The following is a 22,521-nucleotide window of genomic DNA, read 5'->3' as shown; positions in this document are numbered from 1 at the left end:
CAAAGTCACAAGCCAGGGGAGTCAGGAGCATGACTGACAACTGAAAGATGGGAAATAGCCGCACTCTGAGTCTGTGCATTGTCTATTTTAGTATTATTGACCCTAGGCAGAAATCTATTTTTTTTTCTCAAAGAAATATGAATCCACTAAGACCTTTATTTCTAGTACTAAGAAATCTTTGCTACCCATTCACTTTAAATATAAATACAGCATTGTCTAACAGAGACTTCAGAGCTTAAAGGTTTTTAGGCCATAATAATTAATAATGGGCAAGTAATGCACTGCATTCATTCGTTAGGGATATCAAATCCTCTGAGCTCAAAGGCTTTGAAAAAATTAAGAGCCATTATATTGTCTAAATAATGTGAAGGTACCTTTGGCAACATTTGACTTGAAATAGGGGTCATTTTCTCTTCATTTACAATTGCCAAATAGCCTGTCTTTGTTTCCACTAAGACTCAGAAACTTGCTAAAGCACACAGATGTGTATGCATTGCATACAAGTACACACAAACATTGGTTGCCAAACTGAAGCACAGGTTACAGATGTATTTTCTCAAACTGAAGCACAGGTAACAAAAGTATGTTCTCAAACTAAAGCACAGGTAGCCTAATAGATGCATGTTCTCAGACTGAAGCACAGGTTGATACATTTTCATTAACTGAGACACAGGTAATAGACACATGTTTTCAAACTGAAGTACAGGTAATAGATGCATATTTTCAAAATAAAGCACAAGAAATATATGCATATTCTCATTCTCTTTTTTTAATTTTGTTTTTTTTATGTCATGTGTTGATAATCTTTTTTTTTTTTTTTTTTTTTTTTATGATTAACATTTTTATTTATTAAAACACAACATAATTATAAATACACAAAATCAACTTTTAACACCCACTACCACCCCTCCTCCTCCCCAACCCCACCTCAATCCTCAACAAACATCCCTGTGGTCTTAGATGAACACATATAAAAGAATTCAAAAACCAAACAACTAAAAGAGGAAAAAAGAGAAAAATAATCATAATAATAATAAAAAATACATATATATACAAATATAAAAATCACACACACTGACAATTACCCCTCTCTCTCCACTATTCCACCCGAGAACCCTCCAAGAATGCTAAATATCCACCCCATTTTCCCACAAACAGATCCGGATTTCCAGTCTTCTATAAGACCCCTCCTCTGAGGCCACTCTCCCCATCTCCGAGCACCACTCCTGAAACGGGGGTGCTCCAACCGACTTCCAACCCCTCAAAATCACCCGCCTGGCGACCATTACACAGGTCAGGACCCAATCCTCCACATGTTTATTCTCCACATTAATTTCTGCCCCATCTCCCAAAATACAGAGTCTGGGGCAAAATGAAACCCGAGTGCCTAAGACCTCACATACAAAACTCTGAACTCTCAACCAAAACCCCTGGATCTCAACGCACCCCCCAAAAACATGGGTTATATCTCCATCCTCCGATTGGCATCGCCAGTAGGTGGGTGTGTCTTTAAGACCAAGCCTATACAGTCTAGAGGGGGTCCAATAGAATCTATGTAAAATCTTGAACTGAATAAGGCGAACCTTTGCATCTCTAGATACAGACTTGACATTTTTCAGAATCTTAGTCCACACTCCATCCTCCAATACCAAATTCAAATCTTTCTCCCATCATCTCTTAATAGAAGTTAAGGCTCCGTCCCCCAGACTCTGAATTAACAGGGAGTAGTACACTGATGCCTCATGACCTTTTCCAAAAGCCGCAATCACCTCACCCAAAGCATCTGCCTCCTTAGGGGGATGTGTGCTACTGCCAAAAATAGTACAAAGCAGGTGGCGCAATTGTAAATATCTATAAAACTGAGGTCTGGGGATCCCAAAATGTTGGACCAAGTTTTCAAACGATCTCAACACTCCACTTTCATATAGGTCACCGAGTGTAGCAACCCCCCTCACAATCCACTCTGGCCAGCAGAAAGGGGACTTGCCAATACGTAATCTTGGGTTCTGCCATATACTCGAGGCAACATTTAAATAAGTGCCCAATTTAAACAATCTGGACACTTTAGTCCATACCGAATGTAAATGCGAAATAACGGGGTGTAACTTAACTTTTCCGATTAGTTTGATAGAGATGCTTTGTAATGGCGAAATAGGGGCAAGAACTGCTTGTTTAATAACCATGGAGGGGCTCTCTCAGGTAGAAGTGACCAGTGAGCCAAATGTCTGAGACTCAACGCATAATAATAAAATAAAATCTTGGGTAGGCCTAGCCCACCTTTGTCTATCGGCCTATGTAACTTATTAAAATGCAATCTGGGACGTTTACCATTCCAAATGAAGGACTTCGCTATGCTATCAAATTGCTTGAAATAAGAGAGGGGGACATCTACAGGGAGAGACTGTAGCAGGTAGTTACATTTTGGAATACAATTCATTTTGATAACGTTAACCTTCCAATCATAGATAAATGTAATGAAGCCCACCTGCCCACATCGCTCGAAAATCTTTTTATTAAAGGGTCAAAATTAACACTAACTAAATCAGACAAATTTGCTGGGAATAAAATCCCCAAATACTTAATGCTCTGTTTGGGCCATTGGAAGGCGCCCGGCTGAAAAGCCGTTACTGGACAGTACGCTGTCAAAGCCAAAGCTTCGGATTTAGACCAATTGACTTTGTATCCTGAGAACTTGGAAAAGGAATTAATAATTCTGTGGAGGCAAGGCATAGATCTAGTGGGGTCAGAGACAAATAATAAAATATCATCTGCGTAAAGCAGAAGCTTATGCGCCACACCTCCCGCCACCACCCCTGGAAAATCATCCTCCTTTCTTATCGCGGCTGCTAATGGTTCCAGGGCAAGACAGAACAATAAAGGGGAAAGAGGGCAGCCCTGCTGAGTGCCCCTATCCAGAGTAAAAAAATCTGAAATTAATCAATTTTTTTGCACCGCTGCTACAGGGTGTCTATAAAGTAACTTAATCCAACCAATAAATGTACTCCCGAACCCATATATTTCCAAAATCTTAAAAAGATAATCCCATTCTACCATATCAAATGCCTTTTCAGCATCAAGTGAGTTGGCAGTGACCGGAGATTGATCATTCGCTACTGACCACATGATATTGATGAAACGCCTAATGTTATCAGAAGAGCTACGGCCCCGAATAAATCCTACCTCATCTATATGTATAAGAGATGTCATAACCTTACTTAATCAGTTAGCCAAAATTGTTTACAATATTTTTACATCTAATTGGATCAGGGAGATTGGATGGTAACTCTTACACTCGCTTGGATCTTTGTCCTTTTTAAGAATCAGACTGATCCAGGCTTGTGTCATGGTTGGCAGAAGCTTTCCCTTCTTTAATGATTCAGAATAAACTTCTAACAAAAGTGGAGCCAGTTCTGTAGCATAGGATCTAAAAAATTCTGCTGCAAAACCATCTGGCCCCAGAGCCTTGGCAGTAGGTAGGGACTTAATTACCTCGTCAAGCTCCTCCAAGGTTATCTCAGAATCAAGAGAGTTTTTTTGCTCAATCGTCAATTTAGGAAGATCTAATGGTTCCATAAAGTTTCTAATATCTTCATCAGTAGACGAAGACTTGGAACTATTGAGATCAAGATAGAATTCTTTAAAAGCATTATTAATATCAATGGCTGAGGTAAAAATTTCACCACCAGCAGATTTCACTGAGGGAATGACAGAAAGAGACTCTCTCTGCTTTATATATCTAGCCAAAAGCTTCCCTGCTTTGTCACCCGACTCAAAGTATGACTGTCTTGCCCTGAATAACCAAAACTCCACTTTCCATGACAAAATAGTATTATATCTATATTTCAATCGGGTCAATTCTCTGAGGCCATCAGATAACATTCGGCACTTCAGCTCTGCCTCGGCACTTTTAATATTTCCTTCCAACTCCACAAGTTCTTGTGCTTTGGATTTTTTGGTGAATGAGGCATACGATATGATCCGACCCCTAAGAACTGCCTTAAGTGCCTCCCAAACCACACTCACAAAGGATACTGAGGACCAGTTGGTCTCCATATAAACACTGATTTCAGTCTTTAACATTTGTAGGAAATCAGGATTTTGAAAAAGGGACACATTAAGGCACCAGCTATATGATTTCTTTTTCTCTATATGTGGCAACACCTCTAAACTCACCAGGGCACGATCTGAGACTAAGATAATTCCAATTGAGCAATCCACAACAGATGAAATGAGGGATTTGGATATTAAAAAAAAAAATCTATTCTAGAATAAATCTTATGGTCTGGTGAAAAACATTTACAGTCCCTACCAGATGGTTCAAATGTCTCCAAATATCCGTAAGACCAAGATTTTTACACATCCTGTGAAGCGTCAATGTTGCTCTAGGGGCTTTACACACTTTTGCTTCACTGTGATCAAGGACTGAGTCCATCAAAAGATTAAAGTCTCCTCCCAATATTATATCATGAGGGGTGCCAGCGGCTTGCAGCATCCCTTCAAGATCTATAAAAAAGCCCTGATCATCAGCGTTAGGTGCATAAATATTAACCAAAATTAACCTTTGCCCTTGAATTTCAGCTAAAACAATAATGACTCTCCCTAATTTATCTTTAGTCTGTTTGAGACATTTGAATTGTACATTTTTATTTACCAATATAATGACTCCCTTGCTCTTACTTGAGCCAGCACTAAAAAAAACATGTCCACCCCATATCTTCCCAATTTTTTCAGCTTCCTGCAGGGAGAGATGTGTTTCTTGAAGAAACGCTATATCATATTTCTTACGTTTAAGAAAAGAAAAAACCTTCCTTCTTTTTATGAGGTGCCCCAACCCATTTACATTCCATGTGGAGAGAGATAGTACACTTATATTAACATTTGACATTTTGATATAGTAGAAAAAATAAACTGTGTGTCAAAAACAAAATTATACAGACCACATTCCCCATTAGTGAAACAATCAAGCCCTGAACTTCCCCCCGAACAAAACAAACAGAAAAAAGAAAAACGTGCGCATTAACCCCGCGCACGAAAGCGCCAACCGGCAACAATCCCTCTAAACTCAAAAGGTCCATGAACGCTCACGAGCCCCCGCGACAACTTTGCCATCGGATTGCTCAATTCTGCCTCACAAATTTGTGAGGCAAAATTACATAACAGAAAACACTTTGTAAAATAAACCCAGCCAATAGGAAGAATGAACACAAAGAACATGTAGATTCATTCACAGAACTGTCTCAAAGGTGTGATCATCCACAAAACAAATTCCAGCTGATATAAAACCGTTCAGATTCCTCGGACAGACAGACGAATTTTCAGTGAGCCGGCTGTTATGAGTTCAGCGGATGATGTAATCATTCCAATGTCCCGTAAAAAAAACTCAAACTACAGCCAGCAGGAGGAATAAGCATGAAGAACGAACAGATTAATCCACAGCTGTTCCAAAGGAGTGTTTTTCAACAGAACAAGCTCCAGCCGCTAGCCGGAGCCAACACAAAAAGAAACAAAACCGGCATCCCGGTTCCCCAGATGGTCGAGTCAATTCACTCGGAGGCCGCATAAATGTATATACCATGACTTACATAATCCATCAACTTTATAAAAGACATCCTTTGTGTGAGCATGTAGATATTTTGCGGTCATCCGTAGTGTCCACTCTCAAACTGGCCGGGAACTTCCATGCCTAAATAATCTTCCATCAATGCAAAAGATTGCAATAAATTCTTTAAGGAAAAGTGTTATTCACAAAACAAGCTCCAGCCGCACGGCGGAGCCAACGCAAAAAAACCAAATGTCGCCCAGCTTCCTCAAGAGTAAGTACAGCGAGTCGACCCACTCACATGAGAAACATCCAACGGTTTACTCACCCATTGATTCAATAAAAGACATTGCCTGTTTGGGACATGTAAATACTTTGCGACCGACCTTCGTTTCTATTCTCAGTTTGGCCGGAAACATCAGAGCAAACGAGATCTTTCACTGATGTAAGAGTTTCTTACATTCCTTGAACTGATCGCGTTTCTCTCTTGTCGAACTCGCAAAGTCCAGGAACAAGAAAATATTATGGTTCTTCCAAGAAAGCTTTCCTTTGCTCCTCGCCTGGTGCAACACAAGATCTTTATCGGATGATCTCAGAAATCTGGCCAGAATCGGTCGGGGCCTGTCTCCCTCAGCAAATCTGTGAGCTCGCTCGATTTCCAGCTTGTGGCCTGTTATGTCAAGCAGACTCGGGAAAAACTCGTTTAGGAATTTCACCATATCTCTGCCCTCCTCATGCTCAGGAATTCCAACAATTCGAACGTTATTCCTGTGGCTTCTATTCTCAAGATCTTCAAGCTTTTCAAGGAGATGTTCTAAATCAACTTTGGTCGCGGGTGGATTAGCGGTTAATTCCCTCTCTGATGACTCCAAAAAATCGATTCGTCTCTCACCATCAGTCACTCTTGTAACTAGCTCAGAGAATTTTATTTCCATTGCCGTAATCGATCGACGTATTACAGCGAGATCCTCCAAGTCAGCAAGAGTCTTCGTCAACATCACCGACATGTTGGACAACTGACCCTGTATTCCTTCTCCCACCGCACCATCCAAATCGAGTCCATGGTCTGTAGGCCTGTCGGGGCTTTCATCCTGAACACGTAAGTGTCTTATAATGTCTCCAGAGCCCGAGGATTTTGACTTCTTTGACATGTTTTGCATCAAAGAGCAAATGTGTAACTGGGTGTATCAAATTTCACCAGATTATAACATGCAAATAATTAAAAATTTAGCAAAGTGCGCAGAGCTCATCGCTCACACGTCTGCCCCTTGCATGGCATCATGTGACACGCATATTCTCATTCTCAAACAGAAGCACAGGTAATAAATTAATGTTCTCAAACTGAAGCACAGGTAAAAAAAATGCATGTTTATCAAACTGAAGCACAGGTATGTAATAAATGCATGTTCTCAAACTGAAGCACAGGTAATAAACATGTTCTAAAACTAAAGCACAGGTAAAAGATGTAAGTTATCAAAATGAAGCACAGGTAATAAACGCATTTTCTCAAACTGAACACAGGTAATAGATGCATATTCTCAAACTGAATCAGAGGCAATTGATAAATGTTCTCAGACTGAAGCACAGGTAATAAACGTATGTTCTCAAACTGAAGCACAGGTAATAAACATGTTCTCAAACTGAAGCAGAGGCAATTGATAAATGTTCTCAAAATGAAGCACAGGTAATAAACGTATGTTCTCAAACTGAAGCACAAGTAATAAACGTATGTTCTCAAACTGAAGCACAGGTAATAAACATGTTCTCAAACTGAAGCACAGGAAATAAACGCATGTTCTAAAACTGAAACACAGATAATAGACGTATGTTCCCAAACTAAAGCACAGGTAATAAACGCATGTTCTAAAACTGAAACACAGATAATAGACGTATGTTCCCAAACTAAAGCACAGGTAATAAACGCATGTTCTCAAACTGAAGCACAGATAATAGACGTATGTTCCCAAACTAAATCACAGGTAATAAACACATGTTCTCAAACTGAAGCACAGGTAAAAAATGCATGTTCTAAACTAAGCACAGACAATAGAAGTATGTTCCCAAACTAAAGCACAGGTAATAAACACATGTTCTCAAACTGAAGCACAGGTAATAAACATATGTTCTCAAACTGAAGCAAAGGCAATTGATAAATGTTCTCAGAATGAAGCACAGGAAATAAACGCATGTTCTAAAACTGAAGCACAGGTAATAGACGTATGTTCCCAAACTAAAGCACAGGTAATAAACACATGTTCTAAAACTGAAGCACAGATAATAGACATATGTTTCCAAACTAAAGCACAGGTAATAAACACATGTTCTAAAACTGAAGCACAGGTAATAGACGTATGTTCCCAAACTAAAGCACAGGTAATAAACACATGTTCTCAAACTGAAGCACAGATAATAGACATATGTTTCCAAACTAAAGCACAGGTAATAAACACATGTTCTAAAACTGAAGCACAGATGATAGACTTATCTTCCCAAACTAAATCACAGGTAATAAACACATGTTCTCAAACTGAAGCAAAGGCATTTGATAAATGTTCTCAAAATGAAGCACAGGTAATAAACGCATGTTCCCAAACTAAAGCACAGGTAATAAACACATGTTCTAAAACTGAAGCACAGATAATAGACGTATGTTCCCAAACTAAAGCACAGGTAATAAACACATGTTCTCAAACTGAAGCACAGAAAATAGACGTATGTTCCCAAACTAAAGCACAGGTAATAAACACATGTTCTAAAACTGAAGCACAGATGATAGACTTATCTTCCCAAACTAAATCACAGGTAATAAACGCATGTTCTCAAACTGAAGCAAAGGCATTTGATAAATGTTCTCAAACTGAAGCACAGATAATAGACGTATGTTCCCAAACTAAAGCACAGGTAATAAACGCATGTTCTAAAACTGAAGCACAGATAATAGACGTATGTTCCCAAACTAAAGCACAGGTAATAAACACATGTTCTCAAACTGAAGCACAGATAATAGACGTATGTTCCCAAATTAAAGCACAGGTAATAAACGCATGTTCTAAAACTGAAGCACAGATGATAGACTTATCTTCCCAAACTAAATCACAGGTAATAAACGCATGTTCCCAAACTAAAGCACAGGTAATAAATGCATGTTCTCAAACTGAAGCACAGATAATAGACGTTTGTTCCCAAACTAAAGCACAGGTAATAAACGCATGTTCTAAAACTGAAGCACAGATAATAGACGTATGTTCCCAAACTAAAGCACAGGTAATAAACACATGTTCTCAAACTGAAGCACAGATAATAGACGTATGTTCCCAAACTAAAGCACAGGTAATAAATGCATGTTCTAAAACTGAAGCACAGATAATAGACGTATGTTCCCAAACTAAAGCACAGGTAATAAATGCATGTTCTCAAACTGAAGCACAGATAATAGACGTATGTTCCCAAACTAAAGCACAGGTAATAAACGCATGTTCTAAAACTGAAGCACAGATAATAGACGTATGTTCCCAAACTAAAGCACAGGTAATAAACGCATGTTCTAAAACTGAAGCACAGATAATAGACGTAAAACTGAAGCACAGATAATAGACGTATGTTCCCAAACTAAAGCACAGGTAATAAATGCATGTTCTAAAATTGAAGCACAGATAATAGATGTATGTTCCCAAACTAAAGCACAGGTAATAAACACATGTTCTAAACTGAAGCACAGATAATAGACATACAGGTGCATCTCAATAAATTAGAATGTCGTGGAAAAGTTAATTTATTTCAGTAATTCAACTCAAATTGTGAAACTCGTGTATTAAATAAATTCAATGCACACAGACTGAAGTAGTTTAAGTCTTTGGTTCTTTTAATTGTGATGATTTTGGCTCACATTTAACAAAAACCCACCAATTCACTATCTCAACAAATTAGAATATGGTGACATGCCAATCAGCTAATCAACTCAAAACACCTGCAAAGGTTTCCTGAGCCTTCAAAATGGTCTCTCAGTTTGGTTCACTAGGCTACACAATCATGGGGAAGACTGCTGATCTGACAGTTGTCCAGAAGACAATCATTGACACCCTTCACAAGGAGGGTAAGTCACAAACATTCATTGCCAAAGAAGCTGGCTGTTCACAGAGTGCTGTATCCAAGCATGTTAACAGAAAGTTGAGTGGAAGGAAAAAGTGTGGAAGAAAAAGATGCACAACCAACCAAGAGAACCGCAGCCTTATGATTGTCAAGCAAAATCGATTCAAGAATTTGGGTGAACTTCACAAGGAATGGACTGAGGCTGGGGTCAAGGCATCAAGAGCCACCACACACAGACATGTCAAGGAATTTGGCTACAGTTGTCGTATTCCTCTTGTTAAGCCACTCCTGAACCACAGACAATGTCAGAGGCGTCTTACCTGGGCTAAGGAGAAGAAGAACTGGACTATTGCCCAGTGTTCCAAAATCCTCTTTTCAGATGAGAGCAAGTTTTGTATTTTATTTGGAAACCAAGGTCCTAGAGTCTGGAGGAAGGGTGGAGAAGCTCATAGCCCAAGTTGCTTGACACAGTGTTAAATTTCCACAGTCTGTGATGATTTGGGGTGCAGTGTCATCTGCTGGTGTTGGTCCATTGTGTTTTTTGAAAACCAAAGTCACTGCACCCGTTTACCAAGACATTTTGGAGCACTTCATGCTTCCTTCTGCTGACCAGCTTTTTAAAGATGCTGATTTCATTTTCCAGCAGGATTTGGCACCTGCCCACACTGCCAAAAGCACCAAAAGTTGGTTAAATGACCATGGTGTTGGTGTGCTTGACTGGCCAGCAAACTCACCAGACCTGAACCCCATAGAGAATCTATGGGGTATTGTCAAGAGGAAAATGAGAAACAAGAGACCAAAAAATGCAGATGAGCTGAAGGCCACTGTCAAAGAAACCTGGGCTTCCATACCACCTCAGCAGTGCCACAAACTGATCACCTCCATGCCACGCCGAATTGAGGCAGTAATTAAAGCAAAAGGAGCCCCTACCAAGTATTGAGTACATATACAGTAAATGAACATACTTTCCAGAAGGCCAACAATTCACTAAAAATGTTTTTTTATTGGTCTTATGATGTATTCTAATTTTTTGAGATAGTGAATTGGTGGGTTTTTGTTAAATGTGAGCCAAAATCATCACAATTAAAAGAACCAAAGACTTAAACTACTTCAGTCTGTGTGCATTGAATTTATTTAATACACGAGTTTCACAATTTGAGTTGAATTACTGAAATAAATGAACTTTTCCACGACATTCTAATTTATTGAGATGCACCTGTATGTTCCCAAACTAAAGCACAGGAAATAAACACATGTTCTAAAACTGAAGCACAGGTAATAAATGCATGTTCTCAAACTGAAGCACAGGTAATACATGCATATTCTCAAACTGAAGCACAGGTAATAGATGCATATTCTCAAAATGAAGCAAAGGTAATAAACACATGTTCTCAAACCGAAGCACAGGTAATAAATGCATGTTCTAAAGCTAAAGCGCAGATAATAGCCACGTATTCTCAAAATGAAGCACAGGTAAAAAAAAATGCATATTCTCAAACTGAAGCACAGGTAATAGATATATGTTAGCTGCATGCTCTCAAACTGAAGCACAGGTAATAAACATATGTTCTCAAACTGAAGCACAGACAATAGACGTATGTTCCAAAACTAAAGCACAGGTAATAAACGCATGTTCTCAAACTAAAGCACAGACAATAGACGTATGTTCCAAAACTAAAGCACAGGTAATAAACGCATGTTCTCAAACTAAAGCACAGGTAATAAACGCATGTTTTCAAACTAAAGCACAGGTAATAAATGCATGTTCTCAAACTAAAGCACAGGTAATAAACATGTTCTCAAACTGAAGCAAAGGCAATTTATAAATGTTCTCAAACTGAAGCACAGGTGATAGATGCATGTTTAAAAACTTAAGCACAGGTAATAAACGCATGTTCTCAAACTGAAGCACAGGTAATAGATGCATATTCTCAAAATGAAGCACAAGTAGAAGCTGCATGTTCTCAAACTGAACCACAGGTAATAAACATGTTCTTAAACTGAAGCACAGGTAATAAACGCATATTCTCAAACTGAAGCACAGGTAATAAACATGTTCTCAAACTGAAGCACAGGTAATAAATGCATGTTCTCAAACTTTAGGATAGGCAATTGATGTTTGTTCTCAAACTGAAATACAGGTCTGCAGCTGTGCACACCACCAAACACACATTAATAATGTAATTTAAGCAGGACTCTACATGGAAGACATAAAGGAGCACATTTCATTAGCTTGTGTAGTACTGTGGTCAATGAGTCACTACAAAATGTGGCCCCAAACACAAAACGATGAACAAATGAACCCTGTCTGTCCATTGGTTACATAACCAGCACTAAACAGCAGTCAGACGTTAAGTCTGAGTCCCTTCACGCTGGCAATAATTCACTATTCATAATATATTGCGAACCACATCTAGTCCTGATTTACATGCCACCTGTAGTTATCTGAGGATGAACAGTGGACATGGATGTGAGACCTTAGGCCAGTTTCAGGCACTGAAATATTCAGGCAATGACAGATATCCCACAAAAATGCTTCAAAGAAACTGAAGCACTGCACTGTCCTATTACATAAAAAAATTCTGTTCCTAATAGCCTACATGATAAGCCCTCAAAATGGCAAAAGGGTCATACAGAGGCACTAAGCACAAAAGTGTAGAAACATTTTTGTATATAAAGAAAACAGAAATTGGTCAAGCATGAAAAGCACTAAAATTACAGTTATATTTAACACAAATTGTAACATAAATGTGTCACCTATGTTTTTCTAGTTCTGTGCTGAGCAAGGTTTGAAAAGCATTGTTAAATGTAAGATCAGTTATAATGTTAAGGGCAGATGTTTATTATAAAATTATCAACAAATAAATAATGAGAATTTCTGATATATTATGTAAAGTGCACAACTACACATTGTCATTTCTGGAATCATCCCACTTACCTTTCAGTGATCACAATTTAAAGAGACCCTTTAAACACAGATTACCCCTATTTTTTGTCCCTGAGATTGTGATTTCTCTTAAATATGATTAAAATAATAATAATAATAATAATAATAATAATAATAATAAAAGATTTACACCTCAGATACATAACGTAAAGAGTAAAGTAAGCTATCACAACACAAGGAGGGCATCACTTATACTGCTAGCCTTTCCTTTTAAACAGAGATCAGTTTTTTCTTACACTATCACCTCAAGTTTATTATTTGAGCACGTAAATATGTCTAGTGATGATAGACGTATTAATACAAGGGCGATTAATGTCTACATCAGCTCATAAAGGAGAGGTCATGCACCTGACTGTGAGTGAACACAAACAACAAACAACAAATACCACCACCACCACCACCATCATCATCATCATCATCATCATCATCATCATCATCATCATCATCATCATCACGTAAGAGCTAGCCAGCGCACTAGCCACACATTCATACTTACCATATTACAAATGGAGGCGATATTTCTGACAGTCATTTAGTTTATAAGGTGCCCTTCACTGCCATTGTTATGAAATAAGCATGATTGTAATAGACGCACTGACAGGCCAAACTGCAATCCTAACCGAGGACAGCAATCAGTGACCATTCAATCCCCGCTGCTCATTCAAAGTGCAACAAATGAGAGAAATAAACGTCTACCGTGGTCATCTAGTTGTTTTGTTCATGGTCACTGTAACGAAGAATACCAATGCCTAATATTTTTATTGTAAACATCGTTGCTAGATGCACATACTAGACGACAAACTAACATCCTGGATTAGCGGTTAAACCCCGCCCATCGAGACGGGATTGGTGAATTTAGTGTTACGACACGAAACACTGCGCGGCTTGATTGACAGATTGATTCACCAATGAACGAAGAAACACATTCGCTCGAGGTTTCGTTGTAGCCAATGGAATGAGGAAACATGAGTTCACGTCACATTCACAACCTATAATAAAGCATGACGGACACAAACAATAAAAATTATTCATTGTCTAGTTTTATGATTTACTCCTGTGCATTCCATCCATACATTTATGAACATAAATAACACTATGTCCACTGCTTGAAATCCGAGTCAGTAATGTGTTCTTTTCAATATTATCATTAAAAGATCATCAATAATCATGCTGTGAACACGTTGTATTTTTATTTTTATTTTGTCTTGCAGTGTAAATACTTAATTCATTTAAAAAAATCGCAGATCTCTTGATTCTTTACCCAGATTAGAAGTCATTTTAATTGAAATATATTGTACAATCTCTTACACTCATACATAATGGAAAGAATAACAAGTTTCTGCAGTATTATGACCTTGTTTTTCTTTTTGACTGAGCATTTGTTATTCATTTTGATTAACTTTGATGCTTGCCCTATTTTCATTTTTATTATTATTATTATTATTATTATTATTATTATTATTATTATTATCCCTTTTTCTTGTAAATTTCCGATGCAATGCAAACTGTTCTCTGTTTATGTAATGCACAATAAAAATGTGTCCTTATAAATTACTCTTTTTTTGGTCAAACAAAAACAGGCCTTACAATTACAAAAGTTCATGACAAAGTAACAAAGAAGCTGAGCAGCAGCAAGAACATATAATAAATACAAATAAATATGGCATAAATTACAATTAAAACAAAAAGAAAACACATGGGGTTAATCTTCAAAGAAGACTCAAAAATAGCATAATTGTCGTGCATTTTTGTTACGCATATTAACCCATCAACTGATTTTGGAATGTTGTGAATTTCTTTTATTTTTTTACATCTCAATTTATTTATGTAACATTTTGCAAAAATAAATAAATAATTAAAATAAAAAATAACAATATTATTGACCACAAATTAAACTCTGATCACTCTAGAAAAATCATATTTTATACTTTTATAATCCACATTTAAAGCGCATAAACGCCCATTTCTAAAACTGAGCATGTTGATAAGATTTAGCCTTTCAACCCAATAGTATGTGAACGTTACTTTATTTAATTTTTAAAGCTGTATCTCATCTCCCTCTACGCGATGGAAGAAAGGTGCCTCTCGTTGTTCCTTGAAGGGTAGTCAGCCTTCCAGGCTCCATATTGTTAGCATTAGGGTGGGGACGGGGTTTGGGCATCTGCTGCCTCTCAGGAACAAACGGAGGCCCCTTTGTTCAATGGGCTCTTCTCTACCGCTAGAGGCTCTCTTTAAATATCCCAGGATTCCTCACTGTGATCACACACGTGGTCATTCTCTTCAGCACAGATCTACCGATTAGACGCAAGCAGCATGAGCGGGCGCAACATTGGTGCTGGTGAGTGTGTATGATTAGATATCTGCTTATTTATTTCTTAAATATGAGTTAGACTGTTCTTCGCTTGTTTTATTGAAACAGCAAGATTTAAATGTACAAACCATGCTGTATGTGCGTGACCTGTTAAGTGTGCTGAAACGATTGCTGTACTTTAATAGGAAGGTATTAAAACTTTTCTGAGCGTCAAACAGTTTGTGTAATAAAAGAATGTAGTTGCGTTTATGCGTTTCATGATTATTGTTGTTTAAATGTAGTGTAGAAAATCCATGTATGGCGCGAGATCCGGTCTGCACTTGGTAAATGTGCGGCCTGTCTGCCTGCTGGTGCAGCTTAAACCTTTTGTTATTTTTCATGTTATAGATTGGCCATCTGATCCCCCGACTGAAGAGAGGCTCATCAATTACTATGTCTTAGTTGCATAGGTAAGGAAGTCCGGTTCTAGTTAAATGTATTTAAGTAACAGCCATGTGCTTCCTCTGACTAACAAAAGACAACACTTTTTCAGTCTTTTTAACTCCAGAGACTGTCAAAGAATACTTAAATGTAGTGTGCATGCTAAATTCTGCTCATTTTTGGAGATGTTGGAATTTGTTTCTTCTTATATTTTTTTCTTCATGTCTAGGCTCAGTTGTTTGTAAGGCCTCGAGGACAGAGTAATGCGGAGGAGTCATTCTCTAACTATTACCTGTAAGTGATTTTTTTTTATTTTTTTTTTTTATTTTTTATTTTTTTAGTTGCCCCCTTTTTTGCCCATTCAAGACCTGCTATGACTTGAATGACTAACACAGGGGGGGAAGAAGAATTCTCTCAAAAACCTGAAGTATTGGCTGTATATTCCTTGCTTCGGATCCTGTCGTGAGAAACAATTTTTGTAACATTTAACCATATCAAGTTTAAGATCATCACTCAAAGTCTTATATTTTATTTTTTGCAAAGATGGAGAAACAGAACCACAGGCATTAGGTAAGCAGTTAATGTCAGTATATGGTGTCTATCTGAATCAAAGCATCCCTGAGTTCTTACAACTAGACTGCTGGTGGCATGATCCCTTCTATGCTTTGTCCACTGGAGGCTGTCAGTGTCTCAAGTGGCCATAAAAGGGGGGTACAGCAACCCCTTGCTAAAACCGTGGTCAGAGGTCCTTTCTCTGTGCCTGGATCCTGTCACAAGACACATTCCTATAAAATAGTTACATACCAACTTCAGCAAAATGTGACATGACTTGTCTGAATTAAAATTGTAGTAAAGTTTTACCCACTTGTTTTTACAGATACTATTTATGACAGCATTATCTCTGGGACAATAAGTCTAAAATACCTACAGAGAGCTGTGTGTTAGTCCCTTTCATCTTAATGGCAGTTGCTTGGCTGGCATGTGCAGCCCGAGAGGGTCGTGTCTAGAAGGGATCCCTCTCTTGTCAAAAAAAGCACAGGTGAAAACATCTTAACAGAATGTGCATGCATGAGAAATTGACGAGAGAGCGATCCCTTCTAGACACAACCGCCCGGGAGTTGCGTGACCTGGATGCTGCCATTTTTACTTTATGGGCACTTCCAGAGACCATTTAGGCCAATCACTATAAAAGACTGATCACACTATATTAAAACTCCTGTTTCATATTAAATATGTAGTGTTGGTTAAAGTACTCTGGCCACTTTTGCATGGCCATCCAATGGAGAAACATGCTTTTTACCTGTATGTGTACTTATGATGTCTACCAGCAGGGGCTAACCAGCCAAACCTTGATCCCAGAGTAAATGTGTTGCTGCAATTATCCAATGTTATAGCTTGAAAAATGCTAATTGTATTGTCATTGACTGATGCAGTTTCGATTATAAATAATGCATAAAGTTATGTATTGCTGGTTACCAATCAATAAAGATACTTTGCCTTTGTCATTATTTGCATTATTTGTCTTGAACACATGAGACCGTCATGGCCAACAGGCTCTCACGGAGAAATCGCACAGATTCATATGTGTTGGCGAAATTGTATGAGTTGGAACTTTTGCAACAGCCAATCAGATTACTCGCCCTCGTCTTCTAAAAAAAAAAAACTTACTCTACACTCTGAATCATCCATACATACTCTGGTTAGGTTTAGTTTTGGGTTGGGGCATAAAATTAATAAGCATGTACACAATATCTGACACGCGGAACTTTTCCTTCTGCATTACACCGACTATTTGCACGTCTAGAATTCATATGAACGAACTGGTAAGATTTAACATGATTGAGCCAACTCGTAATAATTTGGTTGGTTGGTTGTTGCTCATGAGCCTCTCTCCAACAAAGGAAATTAATGTAGGTAGTAAATCTTACCTATGATACATGATCTGTATTTGCTGCAGGCTCGGAGCATTTTATTTCTTGGAAGAGGAAGCCACAGCTCCTGCAAGAATCAACAAAATTAAGTCATGAAAGCTGTTTAAATGGGCAGAAGGTTGTTTAATAGCTGAGGAGTCTCTTAACAAGTGTTAAAAATTGCAGTCAATTCTGGGGAAGTTTAGAATGAGATGCCAGTATCAGAATGAGCTTTATTGCCAAGTATGCTTACACATACAAGGAATTTGTCTTGGTGACAGCAGCTTCCAGTACACAACAATATAAAACAGCAAAAAGACTTTTAAAAAATGAATTAAAAAAAATATAAAGTATATATAGAATACACAGACAATATACATATGTACATTTTTTTTTTATATATATATATATATATATATATATATATATATACACATACGTAGTGCAAATCTAAATACAAATCGGTTATATACAGTGCAAGGGAATGTAATGGCAGAAGAGGTTGGATGTGTTGGATAATATAAAAAGACTAAGCTGTATATTGCACATTAATTATTGCTCAATGGGGCAGTTTTAACTGTTCATGAGATGCATAGTCTGAGGGAAAAAACTGTTCCTGTGGCTGACGGTTCTGGTGCTCAGAGCTCTGAAGCGTCGGCCAGAAGGCAACAGTTCAAAAAGGTAGTGGGCAGGATGAGTGGGGTCCAGAGTGATTTTTCCAGCCTTTTTCCTCATTCTGGAAGTGTGTAGTTCTTGAAGGGGGGCAGGGGGCAACCAATAATCCTCTCAGCGGTTCGAACTGTCCTTTGTAATCTTCTGATATCCAATTTCGTAGCTGAACCAAACCAGACAGATATTGAAGTACAGAGGACAGACTCAATGACTGCTGAGTAGAACTGTATCAGCAGCGCATGTGGCACGCGTGGCAATGAACAGCACGTCATGGTTTGCTGCCTGTCTCTTCTCATATCCACTAAGGTACCTCTCAACCTTAAAAGGATTCAGTAGCTTTGCATTATCTGAGAGCTTTCCCCTCACCGTAAACACCTTTTTGTAGGTCCTCATATTCCAAACTTGCTACCCCTAGATTCTGACTTTCTCAATGGGTGGGCAATCATTTAGTGTCATGGTGCCAAACCTCTGTAACTCACTGCTATTGAGATGAAAATAATTCCTTAATGTACATTCTGTATGACAAATATTATCTAGTTGAATACATAATGTGTAATAATCATGATTTTATATACATTTTCAAATTGTTAAGGCAGGTTTAAGGATAAGGATTACATTTTAAGACTAATGATTACTTTATAGTCATTTGTCTATCCTAAATTGACTTAAGAGATGCAGGCAGTGGTCAGTGAAACGTCTTTCGCTGTCAGTCCGGTACAGGCAGCACTTAGTGGTAGAACAGTATTATTTCTCTATACCTCTGTTGTTTTATGTGCTATGTGTTTTCGATGTCTGTCAGTTGTATTTGTGTCTTAAAAGTTTGTTAATTATTTATTTGTTACAGTAACAGAAATTCTCAAATAAGAGCCCCCAATAAGAGTATTGAGTGAATTAATACATTTCTAAAGAATTCTCTCTGAACAGCGGTCGGTTACAAAACATGGGGCCCCACAGCTTTATAGCACAACAGCTCACCTTTACCGCACATGGAAACAACGCCTGTCATTATGTTGTTCAACAGAGCACTCCAACACATGGCCATATAGGTCTGTCCTTTCTGCACAGTGCCCTCCCCTTTTGTTTTAGAGTGTTCAATTGGCTAGTGCTAAATATGAGAAGCACATGAAACATAGATGGCAAGCTGAATGGTAATTTTAAGATTTTTCACTCTGTAAGCTCTAAAAATAAACCTAAATCTCTATCAGTATGAACAAGATTCTTGAAACTCCATAGCTCCATATGCTGTAGAAATATGGATTTCTTGTTCAATAAATGTAGTTATAAAAGCAACATGGTGCATTTATATAGTTCTAAAGAGGATTGTTAAATTTTGATAGCTCTGGCTAAACATCATTACAGAAACCTTGATGTTAAGAGAGGAAGCTTAACTAAATGATGCTCTAATTTGGTTATCTACAGTAACATTCTGCCAAGTGCAGTGCAATTTACTGGCACAGGGGTGATTACTAACTCCATTATACAGATTGGTTCATTAGTTACATTTTTTCTGCATCATGAAAAATTTCATTCTCATTAAAGGAACAGGCCAAAAAAAGGAGAACGAGGAAATTGTATTTCAAGCACTACGATAATGGAGATGTTAAAAGATTTTCAAAAAGAACACCCGAAGATTAAAGGGAGAGTTTATTTCCCGAAGTGGTCTTAGTTCGGTTCATTTATGGGACCTTTTAGGGGGGTCTGAGATAATTTGGGTTGTTTACATGTACACATTATATCATTCAGACTCATATCAGACTCTTTAGAGTGCTCAAACAAACTAGGTGTGAAAATGTCCATTTAAGGAAGGACATAAGTGTTGTGAAAAAACAATCAAGAAGTCTGTAGACACTGTGCACTCCATATGGGTACTTTTTGTTTTCAACTGGCAGGACTAACTATTGGATCACAATTTTGAATGAAGCCATTTTGCTCATCTAAATATTATGAATATTGCTCAAATTATTATTATTATTTGCCAATTCAGCACTTCACTGGAAGGAAATTAAAATTTGACATCAGTGAACTCAAATAAATTCCATAGTTCTTTGTACATTATTTATGTAGATTTGCACTCTATTCAACTACGGCACAAGATTCAAACCCAAAAGTCTGCAAAGAAGATTGTGCTCTATTTCTTTGCCATGAAACGGGTCTAGATTTGTCTAACAGGGTTGGGGGGGATGTTGTGGAGAGGAGTAGGGCCATGTTACCAGGAATATAATTGGACAGGACAGAGCGCCAGCCGGCTGTCTTCTAGGTCCATTGCTTTGATGTGACCCAGATGTGTGGTTTAAAGTTGGAAGGGACGGGTCACATTCAGGCAGAGCTGCATGCTTTTTGGCAGAGAGAACTGTTCCAGGGAAAGAGGTTTTCAGGGCTTGACATTTTTCAGGTGAGGGGAACAACAGGATGTTATGATAACACACACTCACACAGCAGTGACAAACAACTACCCATCACCAAGGGGTGCGACACCATGTATGCTTACATCTGAGAAGTGCAGAAAGCAGTGCGATCTCTCACCTATCATATAAATAAAACTCTCTCAATATCCCATATACAGAAACACTCATATGCTTCCCCTTTCCCTCTCTCAACTCCTTCTATATGTCTCTTTGTGTTGCTCTCACATAAATGATGGTTGCTTGATCATCATACAATGCAACCCACAGTTTTTTCATCCTCTTTGAAGTCTGCTGGTAAACCGAGTAAAAACTCTTTGACCTTTTCCAGGTCAGTGATGAAACAAAGACTGAATTATGTATATTCCTTCTACTTTTCTCAGAATGTTTTTTTTTTTCTTTCTTTTTTTCTTTTTTCTCACTCAATGGATCTCAGTCAGACATAAACAAACACTTTATCTGTTCTGGGACTACCAGAGGTTGTACTAGCCATACTATGTGTGTGGATAGCTGCCATATTGTTCTTTAAACTGCTTTGTTTGCTAACGTAATTTTGTTGCTTACAAAAAGTCGTAGAAGTACGCCAAAAATCGTGCAAACGTCTTTATGAATTTTTAAGATATGAGCAATCAAACATAGTGGCCCCATTTGTTTGTTTTTTAAATATCCATTATTTGATTAACACAATATTAGTCCTGAAGTACTAAGCTAGGTGCTTTTTCCCAAAATCGTCATTGACACTATTGGGCAAAATGAACCGAACATCCTGGGGGAAGTTGAGCGACTGGTATTTCTGTAACAAATATGTTCTAATAACTAACTGTTCTGTTTATAATGTTTTCAATTAAAAGAGGACCTAAAGGAGTGACTTTTTCACAAAAGATTTTTGTAAAAAATTGGCTCATTTTACTCTACTGTCCCCTAAACACATTTGAATTGATGCAAAAATGTCTGATGGGAGATGCCGCTTGTAAGTAACATAGCAGAATGGGATCGATGTAAGGGTACATGTCGAGTTCCCATGTCCTTATGTTTTGTCATTCTATGCATGTAAAGTTTTAGTAATAAATCTAAAGAGTCAAAAACAAGAATAAAACAGTGAAACTGGCGTCTTATTGTCTTGAGATGTTACCTAGCAATACTAAACAGCTGTGACTGGTACTCAAGGTACATCATCCATGTTGATGATGCAAAGGTACCGTGGTACAATGTGAAATGAGAAACCAGCAATGGGGAGGTAGTAGAATCAAACTTATGTTTAGACAAAGCAATCAAACCAAGTGTGAAAACAGCTTTAATGTAAGTTTTAACTCACGATAGACCCAAGTCTTTTAAAGTGTCTGGCCATAGAAAGTATGAGTTTCAAAAGGTCCAGTATGCAGGAGTTTAGCAACCTCTGTCAATCACTTCATTACAGACTACTGACTTTGTGTATGTTGAACATGTGATTCTGATTTTACGATCTGTACCTTCTCACAGACGCTGATTGTTCAAAGCAGCAGACTTAAGTGGCAACTGCACTGATTCATGAGAGATTTGGGTCCTGCTGGGGACATTGAACACTCCAGCTTTGTGGATTATTAACAAATACTTTCAGAATCACACATCTTTTTACTGTTTGCCTTATTAGTCACAATCAAATACAATTGAACAATCTAGGATTCTGATTTTTTTTTTTTTGAGTTTATCCTCTCATTTAGCCCTGCCTCTTTTCCACGCTCCTCTCTTCCGAATTTTGTCATCTAACTTCCTGTTTATATTGACGCTACTAAGAAGAGTCGATCAAAATGGATTACATGTGGGAGCACAAAAAATATTTTTCACCAAGAGTTGATGGTGTGAACCTACAGCACCACTTTACTTCGTGAAAATGCTAGTGAGGTGTTTTTTCTGTCACTCAAAATATTAAAGGTAAATTGGACCTGGCAGATCACATTCAGACAGCGATGACACACTGGACTTTTTCATAATACAAGCGTTTAATTGTTATACGTGTAATTCTGCTTAATTTGTAGGTTTCAACTTGTTAATAATTTGTGTTAAAATGTGTAGTTGATATTCTAACAGTGACAGCTCATATTATTACACATGGAAGTTCAATATTAAAGAAAAATTAATTTTTAGAGGCTTAAATGTGATTAAAATAGTTGTAAACAGAATATAAATGTATATATGTCATTAGAGAATTAGGAAACATGCTAAGTTGAAATACTGGCTTCTCCGATAACAAT

General features: G+C 37.8%; 1 protein-coding gene, 1 long non-coding RNA gene and 1 other non-coding gene across 3 annotated transcripts in view; 2 read left to right on the top strand and 1 right to left on the bottom strand.

The window, feature by feature from the left end:
• The window catches only part of LOC127456748 (ubiquitin carboxyl-terminal hydrolase 46), a 32,894-nt gene extending 19,493 nt beyond the window's left edge, over positions 1-13,401 (bottom strand). Inside the window, exon 1 of the mRNA XM_051725301.1 lies at positions 13,072-13,401. Coding sequence (XP_051581261.1) covers positions 13,072-13,107 — 36 coding nt within the window. The 5' untranslated portion in view covers positions 13,108-13,401. The remainder of the gene's footprint in view (positions 1-13,071) is intronic.
• Positions 13,402-14,831: 1,430 nt separating this feature from the next.
• LOC127456752 (uncharacterized) lies at positions 14,832-16,805 on the top strand. Its single transcript, XR_007899881.1, has 4 exons — positions 14,832-14,913; positions 15,274-15,335; positions 15,536-15,600; positions 15,850-16,805. It is a non-coding gene; the product is annotated as an uncharacterized LOC127456752 (long non-coding RNA).
• Positions 15,660-15,781, top strand: LOC127410493 (small nucleolar RNA SNORA26). Its single transcript, XR_007892137.1, has one exon. It is a non-coding gene; the product is annotated as a small nucleolar RNA SNORA26 (small nucleolar RNA).
• Positions 16,806-22,521: the final 5,716 nt, after the last annotated feature.

The sequence above is a fragment of the Myxocyprinus asiaticus genome, chromosome 19 (assembly GCF_019703515.2).
Source record: "Myxocyprinus asiaticus isolate MX2 ecotype Aquarium Trade chromosome 19, UBuf_Myxa_2, whole genome shotgun sequence".
Taxonomy (NCBI): Eukaryota; Metazoa; Chordata; class Actinopteri; order Cypriniformes; family Catostomidae; genus Myxocyprinus; species Myxocyprinus asiaticus.
This window is presented reverse-complemented; position numbering and strand designations above follow the sequence as displayed.